The 11,053-nt window shown below is 70.3% G+C and overlaps 1 protein-coding gene across 1 annotated transcript; it reads right to left on the minus strand.

The window, feature by feature from the left end:
- Positions 1-2,639: 2,639 nt before the first annotated feature.
- On the minus strand, positions 2,640-10,519 carry SPAG7 (sperm associated antigen 7). The gene is made up of 7 exons (XM_030546954.1): positions 10,412-10,519; positions 7,918-7,985; positions 7,714-7,802; positions 7,133-7,217; positions 6,279-6,368; positions 5,498-5,654; positions 2,640-3,729 (listed from the first exon to the last, which is right to left on the minus strand). The coding sequence occupies exons 1-7, from the start codon at positions 10,500-10,502 to the stop codon at positions 3,611-3,613; spliced, it is 699 nt and encodes a 232-aa protein (XP_030402814.1). The 5' UTR covers positions 10,503-10,519; the 3' UTR covers positions 2,640-3,610.
- Positions 10,520-11,053: the final 534 nt, after the last annotated feature.

The raw sequence follows: 11,053 nt of genomic DNA on the forward strand, positions 1-11,053 counted from the left end.
GCTGGCTCAGGGGGGCAGGGAATGGGGCAGGGGCCTGGCCCCTCTAGGGGGCGCCGGCTCCCCCCCGGTCCCAGGGCAGGGACTGGCTGGCTCAGGGGGGCAGGGAATGGGGCAGGGGCCTGTCCCCTCTAGGGGGTGCCGGCTCCCACCCGGCCCCAGGGCAGGGACTGGCTGGCTCAGGGGGGCAGGGAATGGGGCAGGGGCCTGTCCCCTCTGGGGGGCGCCGGCTCCCACCCGGCCCCAGGGCAGGGACTGGCTGGCTCAGGGGGGCAGGGAATGGGGCAGGGGCCTGTCCCCTCTAGGGGGCGCCGGCTCCCACCCGGCCCCAGGGCAGGGACTGGCTGGCTCAGGGGGGCAGGGAATGGGGCAGGGGCCTGTCCCCTCTAGGGGGCGCCGGCTCCCACCCGGCCCCAGAGCAGGGACTGGCTGGCTCGGGGGGCAGGGAATGGGGCAGGGGCCTGTCCCTCTAGGGGGCGCCGGCTCCCACCCGGCCCCAGGGCAGGGACTGGCTGGCTCAGGGGGGCAGGGAATGGGCAGGGGCCTGACCCCTCTAGGGGGCGCTGGCTCCCACCCGGCCCCAGGGCAGGGACTGGCTGGCTCAGGGGGGCAGGGAATGGGGCAGGGGCCTGTCCCCTCTGGGGGGCGCCGGCTCCCACCCGGCCCCAGGGCAGGGACTGGCTGGCTCAGGGGGCAGGGAATGGGGCAGGGGCCTGTCCCCTCTAGGGGGCGCCGGCTCCCACCCGGCCCCAGGGCAGGGACTGGCTGGCTCGGGGGCAGGGAATGGGGCAGGGGCCTGTCCCCTCTGGGGGGTGCCGGCTCCCACCGGCCCCAGGGCAGGGACTGGCTGGCTCAGGGGGCAGGGAATGGGGCAGGGGCCTGTCCCGTCTGGGGGGCGCCGGCTCCCACCCGGCCCCAGGGCAGGGACTGGCTTGCTCAGGGGGGCAGGGAATGGGGCAGGGGCCTGTCCCCTCTGGGGTGCGCCGGCTCCCACCCGGCCCCAGGGCAGGGACTGGCTTGCTCAGGGGGGCAGGGAATGGGGCAGGGGCCTGTCCCCTCTGGGGGGGGCGCCGGCTCCCACCCGGCCCCAGGGCAGGGACTGGCTGGCTCAGGGGGGCAGGGAATGGGGCAGGGGCCTGTCCCCTCTGGGGGCGCCGGCTCCCACCCGGCCCCAGGGCAGGGACTGGCTGGCTCAGGGGGGCAGGGAATGGGGCAGGGGCCTGGCCCCTCTAGGGGGCGCCGGCTCCCCCCCGGTCCCAGGGCAGGGACTGGCTGGCTCAGGGGGGCAGGGAATGGGGCAGGAGCCTGTCCCCTCTGGGGGGCGCTGGCTCCCACCCGGCCCCAGGGCAGGGACTGGCTGGCTCAGGGGGCAGGGAATGGGGCAGGGGCCTGTCCCCTCTAGGGGGGCACCAGCTCCCACCCGGCCCCAGGGCGGGGACTGGCTGGCTCAGGGGGCAGGGAATGAGGCAGGGGCCCTGTCCGCGGCCCACCTGAGCTCACCCCCCACCTTGTCTCCCCCCAGGATCGAGGAGGCCCTGGGCGACAAAGCTCACTTCGCCGGGCGGAAGTTCAGGAACCCCCTGGCCAAGTGAGCCCCCCGGCCGCGCCCCCCAGCCGCACCCCCCAGCGGCGGCACCGCCCTGCCCCACAGCCGGGGGCGGCACCGGAGGGACAGGGCACGGCCTGAACCCTCAGCAACAGGGCTCCCCGTAGGACAGCACGATGTGACCAGCGAGTGCCAGCGCCACCGGGTCCAGCCCCATCTTCCCACGGCGGCTGGGGGGCCAAGCTCTGAATAAAGGCACCTGGGGACACAGCGACTGGGTGTGGTTCTTTCCCTGGGGCCCGGACGCCTGGGTTCAGTCTAACTTCTGGGGAGTCTGGGGGGTCGGAGCAGGTGGGGCTGGGAGCCAGGACTCCTGGGTTCTCTCCCCGGCTCTGGGAGGGGAGTGGGGGCTGGTGGGTCAGAGCAGGGGGGGCTGGGAGCCAGGACTCCTGGGTTCTCTCCCCGGCTCTGGGAAGGGAGTGGGGGCTGGTGGTTAGAGCAGGGGGGGCTGGGAGCCAGGACTCCTGGGTTCTCTCCCTGGCTCTGGGAGGGGAGTTGGGGCTGGTGGGTCAGAGCAGCGGGGCTGGGAGCCAGGACTCCTGGGTTCTCTCCCCGGCTCTGGGAGGGGAGTGGGGGCTGGTGGGTCAGAGCAGGGGGGGCTGGGAGCCAGGACTCCTGGGTTCTCTCCCCAGCTTGGGAGGGGAATGGGGGCTGGTGGGTTAGAGCACGGGGGGCTGGGAGCCAGGACTCCTGGGTTCTCTCCCCAGCTTGGAAGGGAAGTGGGGGCTGGTGGGTCAGAGCAGGGGGGGCTGGGAGCCAGGACTCCTGGGTTCTCTCCCCGGCTCTGGGACGGGGATGCAAGAGGGGAGGGACAGAGGAGTTCTCCCCCCACAAGGGAGCAATGGATGCCGTGGGGGGAGCAGGGAGTGGCTTTAGCAGTAGCCGTTCTTGTCCCAACGGTTCCTGCAGGGACCCCTGGCACCCTGACCCCAGCTGGCCCCAGCACTGTGTGCAGGAGGGGGAATCTCCAGTGGGTGCGGTACAGGGCACCTGACACACACCAACCCCCCCCCCCAGGCAGGAGGAGCCGCGTTGATCGTGATTAAACAGAGAGGAGTTTATTGGGGGCAATACAGCTGCTCCTACGGCCCCCCCTCATTACCACCCACTGGGGGGCACATACCCCACAACACATGGCTGGGAGTGGGGGGGGGGGGATCACCAGGGATGTGGCCACCCCCCCACCGCAGCGGTGGGGATTGATTCTATTTACACTTAAATAACAAGCAAATCCCCCCCACCCCCGTTAGCTGAGGGGCTCCCAGCAAGGAGAACAGGTTAAAATCTCCCCCAGCCAGCCCCCCCACCCCACAGGCAGGGATCCCCCCCTGCAGAGATCCTAGCCTCATTCCTCTCCCCCACCCCAGAGACACCAGGGTCCCTTCCTCTCCCCCAACCCCGGATTCCCAATGCTGCCCCCCACAGGTTAGGGGGCCCCCGTCACCCTCCTTGTGGGGGGAGCTAGGACCTTTCCCCATAACCCTTTGAAAGGGGAGGGGTAGTCTAATGTCCCCAAGACTGGGGGAGGGAGGTGAGACATGGGGGGAGATGGTGACCCCCCCATCTGACAAGTGCCCTCTGGTGGCAGAAGTGGGATGCTGCAGCCTGTTCAGCGGCCCCCGGCGCCCTCTGGTGGGGGAAAGCGACACTGCACCCAGATCTCTATTCCCCACCTCACCCCAAAAATAGATTCTCCCCCCACCCCCGCTGGGGGCTCCCCTCCCCCTGTTCACAGCACCCCCTCCCCGAGCTGGAGACAAAAAACAATTCCAAACAAAATCACTTAAAATATGCCCCTGCCCCCAAGTGAAAACCTAAAATCACTCCTAGGCTACCGGGTAAATACTGGGGAGGGGATACCTAGGTACATGGGGGGCAGGGCAGCCCCTACCCCCCCGCCAGTCGGGATGCCCCAAGCAAGGTTCACACACAGCAGCAGGTCTGGGGTCAGTCCCTGAGATCTGCTCCCTGCCCCCACCACTTGGGGCAGGACGCCCCCCTGCAGCACTAGGAGGTCCCGGCCCCGCCCGGCCCCTCGTCTTCGCTCTGCCGCAGCCGCTTCTTCGCCCGGATCTCGTTCATGGCCTCCTCGATGGAGCGCGTGTCCCGCTTGTTCGCCACGGGAACTGGACAGGAGAGCGGGGAGTGAACCCAGGAGTCCTGGCTCCCAGCCCCCCCTGCTGTCACCCGTCAGCCCCCACTCCCCTCCCAGAGCCGGGGAGTGAACCCAGGAGTCCTGGCTCCCAGCCCCCCCTGCTGTCACCCGCCAGCCCCCACTCCCCTCCCAGAGCCGGGGAGAGAACCCAGGAGTCCTGGCTCCCAGCCCCCCCCTGCTCTGACCCATCGGCCACCACTCCCCTCCCAGAGCCAGGGAGAGAACCCAGGAGTCCTGGCTCCCAACCCCCCCTGCTCTAACCACCAGCCCCCACTCTCCTTCCAGAGCCGGGGAGAGAACCCAGGAGTCCTGGCTCCCAGCCCCCCCCTGCTCTGACCCATCGGCCACCACTCCCCTCCCAGAGCCAGGGAGAGAACCCAGGAGTCCTGGCTCCCAGCCCCCCCTGCTCTGACCCACCAGCCCCCACTCCCCTCCCAGAGCCAGGGAGAGAACCCAGGAGTCCTGGCTCCCAACCCCCCCTGCTCTAACCACCAGCCCCCACTCCCCTCCCAGAGCCGGGGAGAGAACCCAGGAGTCCTGGCTCCCAGCCCCCCCCTGCTCTGACCCACTAGACCCCATTGCCCTCCCAGAGCCGGGGAGAGAACCCAGGAGTCCTGGCTCCCAACCCCCCCTGCTCTAATCCACCAGCCCCCACTTCCCTCCCAGAGCCGGGGAGAGAGCCCAGGAGTCCTGGCTCCCAGCCCCCCTGCTCTCACCCACCAGCCCCCACTCCCCTCCCAGAGCCGGGGAGAGAACCCAGGAGTCCGGGCTCCCAGCCCCCCCCTGCTCTGACCCATCGGCCACCACTCCCCTCCCAGAGCCAGGGAGAGAACCCAGGAGTCCTGGCTCCCACCCCCCCTGCTCTAACCACCAGCCCCCACTCTCCTTCCAGAGCCGGGGAGAGAACCCAGGAGTCCTGGCTCCCAGCCCCCCTGCTCTCACCCACCAGCCCCCACTGCCCTCCCAGAGCTGGGGAGAGAACCCAGGAGTCCTGGCTCCCAGCCCCCCTGCTCTAACCCACCAGCCCCCACTGCCCTCCCAGAGCCGGGGAGAGAACCCAGGAGTCCTGGCTCCCAGCCCCCCTGCTCTAACCCACCAGCCCCCACTCCCCTCCCAGCGCCAGGGAGAGAACCCAGGAGTCCTGGCTCCCAGCCCCCCCTGCTGTCACCACCAGCCCCCACTCCCCTCCCAGAGCCGGGGAGAGAACCCAGGAGTCCTGGCTCACAGCCCCCCTGCTCTGACCACCAGCCCCCACTCCCCTCCCAGAGCCGGGGAGAGAACCCAGGAGTCCTGGCTCCCAGCCCCCCCTGCTCTGAACCACCAGCCCCCACTCCCCTCCCAGAGCCGGGGAGAGAACCCAGGAGTCCTGGCTCCCAGCCCCCCTGCTCTGACCCAGCAGCCCCCACTCCCCTCCCAGAGCTGGGGAGAGAACCCAGGAGTCCTGGCTCCCAGCCCCCTGCTCTAACCACCAGCCCCCACTCCCCTCCCAGAGCCGGGGAGAGAACCCAGGAGTCCTGGCTCCCAGCCCCCCTGCTCTGACCCACCAGCCCCCACTCCTCTCCCAGAGCCGGGGGGACAACCCAGGAGTCCTGGCTCCCAGCCCCCCCTGCTCTAACCCACCAGCCCCCACTCCCCTCCCAGAGCTGGGGGGAGAACCCAGGAGTCCTGGCTCCCAACTCCCCCCTGCTCTGACCCAGCAGCCCCAGGCAGAGAACCCAGGCGTCCGGGCCGGCACTCACCGCAGCCGTACGCCTTGTTGGCCTGCATGGTGTGGGCGGCGTCCTTGGCCGCCTCCTTGCCGATGAGGTGACTGTACTTGTCCTTGTAGTCGGTGTTGGGGTTCACCACAGCCGGGCCCCTCAGCGCCTCCTGCTCTGCCTCCCTCTGAGCCAGCTCCTGGGGGGGGACGGGGGCATGAGCCGGGGGGGACACAAGGGGACATGCCCCAGCCCCACCCATCCATGCTGCTAGGCCCCACCCACCCAGAGAAAGACACACCCCCTACAGAGGGGAGGTGAGACCTTGGCTCCGCCCACCCAAAGACACACCCCCTACAGAGGGGAGGTGAGACCCTGGCCCCACCCACCCAAATAAGGACACGCCCCCTACAGAAGGGAGGTGACACCTTGGCCCCACCCACCCAAAGAAAGACACGCCCCCTACAGAGAGGAGGTGAGTCCCTGGCCCCACCCACCCAAATAAGGACACGCCCCCTACAGAGAGGAGGTGAGTCCCTGGCCCCACCCACCCAAATAAGGACACGCCCCCTACAGAGAGGTGGTGAGACCTTGGCCCCGCCCACCCAAAGAAACGCCCCCTACAGAGAGCAGGTGAGACCTTGGCCCCGCCCACCCAGAGAAAGACACGCCCCCACAGACAGAGCAGTGACACCTCAGCCCCGCCCATGGGGAAGACCCCCCCCTCCACACAGTCCTGCCCACCCAAGGACAGACAGGGGGCGAGATGCCCCAGCCCCCCCAAATCCCTCCCAGCACAGCCCGGGGGGGTCCCCCCACACACCTTGAGGCGGCGTTTCTCCTCGGCCCGCTGTGGGTCCCATTCCTCCCCACAGCGATAGGCCTCCAGCTCCTCGTCCGACGGGGCGAACTCCTGGGGGAGAGGGGGCAAAGCGTGAGCAACCCCACGGCCCCAAGGGCTTCCCGCACGCTGTCCCCACCTGAGCCCCAGCCCCACAGCGCGAGGGAGCCAGGACTCCTGGGTTCTCTCCCCGGCTCTGGGAGGGGAGTGCGGGCTGGTGGTTAGAGCAGGGGGGCTGGGAGCCAGGACTCCTGGGTTCTCTCCCCGGCTCTGGGAGGGGAGTGGGGGCTGGTGGTTAGAGCAGGGGGGGCTGGGAGCCAGGACTCCTGGGTTCTCTCCCCGGCTCTGGGAGGGGAGTGCGGGCTGGTGGTTAGAGCAGGGGGGGCTGGGAGCCAGGACTCCTGGGTTCTCTCCCCGGCTCTGGGAGGAGAGTGGGGGCTGGTGGTTAGAGCAGGGGGGGCTGGGAGCCAGGACTCCTGGGTTCTCTCCCCGGCTTTGGGAGGGGAGTGGGGGCTGGTGGTTAGAGCAGGGGGGCTGGGGGCCAGGACTCCTGGGTTCACTCCCCGGCTCTGGGAGGGGAGTGGGGGCTGGTGCTTAGAGCAGGGGGTCTGGGAGCCAGGACTCCTGGGTTCTCTCCCCGGCTCTGGGAGGGGAGTAGGGGCTGGTGGGTCAGAGCAGGGGGGCTGGGAGCCAGGACTCCTGGGTTCTCTCCCTGGCTCTAGGAGGGGAGTGGGGGCTGGTGCTTAGAGCAGGGGGGCTGGGAGCCAGGACTCCTGGGTTCTCTCCGCGGTTCTGAAAGAACAGGGGGTGGGGCGGGGCAGGGGGGTGTCGCTCACCTTCTTAAAGATCATGACATAACGACTCTCCTCATCGTCACCGAAGGAGAAGGACGTCAGGCCGGCCACTTCCACCACGTCGTGTCTGGGGCGCGAGCAAGGGGAGAACTTGATTTACTGACACATGGAGCAAAAGCTCCAGGGGCTGAACCGAAAGATCCCTCGCCCAGCGCTGAGATGCAGCCACCTCTGGGGCAGGGCGGCCGGTTACCCAGGGACCCCTCACCCGGCGCAGAGATGCAGCCACCTCTGGGGCAGGGCGGCCGGTTACCCAGGGACCCCTCGCCCGGCGCAGAGATGCAGCCACCTCTGGGGCAGGGCAGCTAGTTACCCAGGGACCCCTTGTCTGGCGCTGAGATGCAGCCACCTCTGGGGCAGGGCGGCCGGTTACCCAGGGACCCCTCGTCCGGCACTGAGATGCAGCCACCTCTGGGGCGGGGCGGCCAGTTACCCAGGGACCCCTCACCTGGCGCTGAGATGCAGCCACCTCTGGGGCAGGGCGGCCGGTTACCGGGGGACCCCTTGCCCAGCAGTGAGATCCCCTCCCCTCATTCCCCTCCCGCTCCCCCGCGGAGCCTCACAGGATGCTGCGTTCAAGCTTGTTCATGGGCTGGAATTTCTTCTTGGTCTGTGCGCTGTCCTGGATGAAATCGGATACGTCCTTCTCCATCTGCAAGGGGAGACGGAAGGGAAAGCTCAGGGGCGGGGAATGGGGCAGGACAATGTCCGGTCTAGGGGGTGCCGGCTCCCACCTGGCCCCATGGTTGCCTCTGTGGGTCACTCACCCTCTTTCTGAACTCCACCTTCTGCCGCTTCTCCTGCTCCTGCAGCTTCTTCAGCCGGGCGGCTTGTTCTGCCAGGGTGAGAGAAACAGCAGCTCAGGGTCTGGGGGACAGAGCGGGGAGGGGGTGGGAGCCCGGACTCCTGGGTTCTATCTCCGGCTCTGGGAGGGGAGTGGGGGCTGGTGGGTCAGAGCAGGGGGGCTGGGAGCCAGGACTCCTGGGTTCTCTCTCCGGCTCTGGGAGGGGAGTGGGGGCTGCTGGGTTAGAGCAGGGAGGGCTGGGAGCCAGGACTCCTGGGTTCTCTCCCCGGCTCTGGGAGGGTTGTGGGGGCTGGTGGGTCAGAGCAGGGGAGCTGGGAGCCAGGACTCCTGGGTTCACTCCCCGGCTCTGGGAGGGGAGTGGGGGCTGGTGGGTTACAGCAGGGGGGCTGGGAGCCAGGACTCCTGGGTTCTCTCCCTGGCTCGGGGGGGCATGGGGTCCCCTGCTGATGCTGAGAGCTCCAGCTCCAGAGTCGGGCAGGGCAGGGTCTGTCTCTCCTGCCTTGCTTAGTCCATAAGGCCTCCCGTAGCGACCGGTGGGGTCCTGGACCTGACGCATGGGGGGTCCTGGAGCCGGAGGGCACCAGGGTCGATGCAGAGCCGGGAACCATCAGCGCTGCCAGCCTGACCGTGAACACCAGGCGGGTCGGGTCCTATATATAGACCGGTCTATATAGCGCCCATCCCCCATCTCCTGTCTATTTATAGCCCAGTCTCTACAGCAACCCTCCCCCAGCCCCATGTCTATTTATAGCCTGGCCCTTATAACAGCCCTCCCCCGAGGTCAGGGCCATATGGGTTCGGGGGGTGGTGTTGGAAGACCCTCCCCAGAGGGGTGAGGGCCATGGTGACCGGGCGGAAAACGGGGGCTACAGGGCAGGGCTCTGAGATGGGGCCTTGGGGCGGGGTTCTGTCCAGGGGGCGGGGCCATGAGGCGCTGGGCGGGGCTTAGCGGGGGGCTACAGGGCGGGGCTCGGAGATGGGGCCTTGGGGCGGGGTTCTGTCCAGGAGGCGGGGCCATGAGGCGCTGGGCGGGGCTTAGCGGGGGGGAGCTACAGGGCGGGGCTCTGAGATGGGGCCTTGGGGCGGGGTTCTGTCCAGGGGGCGGGGCCATGAGGCGCTGGGCGGGGCTTAGCGGGGGGGGGCTACAGGGCGGGGCTCTGAGATGGGGCCTTGGGGCGGGGTTCTGTCCAGGAGGCGGGGCCATGAGGCGCTGGGCAGGGCTTAGCGGGGGGGAGCTACAGGGCGGGGCTCTGAGATGGGGCCTTGGGGCGGGGTTCTGTCCAGGGGGCGGGGCCATGAGGCGCTGGGCGGGGCTTAGCGGGGGGGGAGCTACAGGGCGGAGCTCTGAGATTGGGCCTTGGGGCGGGGTTCTGTCCAGGGGGCGGGGCCATGAGGCGCTGGGCGGTGCGTAGCGGGGGGAGCTACAGGGCGGGGCTCTGAGATGGGGCCTTGGGGCGGGGTTCTGTCCAGGGGGCAGGGCCATGAGGCACTGGGCGGGGCTTAGCGGGGGGGAGCTACAGGGCGGGGCTCTGAGATGGGGCCTTGGGGCGGGGTTCTGTCCAGGGGGCGGGGCCATGAGGCGCTGGGCGGGGCTTAGCGGGGGGGCTACAGGGCGGGGCTCTGAGATGGGGCCTTGGGGCGGGGTTCTGTCCAGGAGGCGGGGCCATGAGGCGCTGGGCGGGGCTTAGCGGGGGGGGAGCTACAGGGTGGGGCTCTGAGATGGGGCCTTGGGGCGGGGTTCTGTCCAGGGGGCGGGGCCATGAGGCGCTGGGCGGGGCTTAGCGGGGGGGAGCTACAGGGCGGGGCTCTGAGATGGGGCCTTGGGGCGGGGTTCTGTCCAGGGGGCGGGGCCATGAGGCGCTGGGCGGGGCTTAGCGGGGGGGGAGCTACAGGGCGGAGCTCTGAGATTGGGCCTTGGGGCGGGGTTCTGTCCAGGGGGCGGGGCCATGAGGCGCTGGGCGGTGCGTAGCGGGGGGAGCTACAGGGCGGGGCTCTGAGATGGGGCCTTGGGGCGGGGTTCTGTCCAGGGGGCGGGGCCATGAGGCACTGGGCGGGGCTTAGCGGGGGGGGGCTACAGGGCGGGGCTCTGAGATGGGGCCTTGGGGCGGGGTTCTGTCCAGGGGGCGGGGCCATGAGGCGGTGGGCGGGGCTTAGCGGGGGGGAGCTACAGGGCAGGTCCTGTCCCGTTGGGTGGGGCCAGGGGTGCTGGGTGGGGCTCTGACACGGGGGGAGGGGGATGGGGGGGCTGTGTCCTGGGGTGGTGGGCGGGGCCACGGGGTGAGGCTCTGGCCCGGTGGGCGTGGCCAGTGGCCGTGGGGCGGGGCCGGGGCTGTGTCCGGGTGGGCGGGGCCAGGGGCGGTGGGCGGGGCTCTGACACAGGGGCCGGTGGGCGGGGCCAGGGGGTCTCCCGCTCCCCGCCCCCCCCGCCCCGGCGGCCCCGCCCCCTGACCCCTGACCTCGCGCGCGGCGCCGCGTCTCCTGGTCGCCCAGGCCGGGCGGCCGCTCCATGGCGCTGAGGATGGAGCCCAGCAAGTCCAGCTCCGCCATGGCGCCGCGCCCCGCCCCTTCCGCTTGCGTCACCGCCGCGTCACCGCCGCACCCGGAAGCGCCCGGCCCTGCCCGCCTTAAAGGCGCGCGATGTCGGAGGGCAAAAAACCCCCCCCCCCCCCCCCCCCGGCTTCTTAAAGGGGCGCGTCGCTGCCCGCGGACCCCGCGCGCCCTTAAAGGGAATTACTACCCGGCCGCCTTAAAGGGGAGGCGCGTCGGCCGACAAATAATCGCGGCGGGGGGCGTACAGGGGCAATTCAGGCCCCTCCTCCCCCCCACTTAAAGGGGAGGCGCAGGGCAGGGCCCCCCCCAGCACAGGGGGGAGGGGTGACAGGGTGGAAGGACGCAGCCCCTCCCCCCCCTCCCGGACTCCTGGGTCCCCAGGGCGAAGACCTCCCCTCCCCCCATCTTATCCCGGGGGGGGTGACACGTGTCCCCCCCGCCCGGATCCAGCCCCCCCCGCCCAGCAGCAGCGAATCCCGCCGGGTCCGGGGCCGCCCAGTGGCGGGCAGTTCCGCAGGCCCCGCTGGAGGGGGAGGGGCATTTCCTCC

Source organism: Gopherus evgoodei, unplaced genomic scaffold, assembly GCF_007399415.2.
Source record: "Gopherus evgoodei ecotype Sinaloan lineage unplaced genomic scaffold, rGopEvg1_v1.p scaffold_51_arrow_ctg1, whole genome shotgun sequence".
NCBI classification, from domain to species: domain Eukaryota; kingdom Metazoa; phylum Chordata; order Testudines; family Testudinidae; genus Gopherus; species Gopherus evgoodei.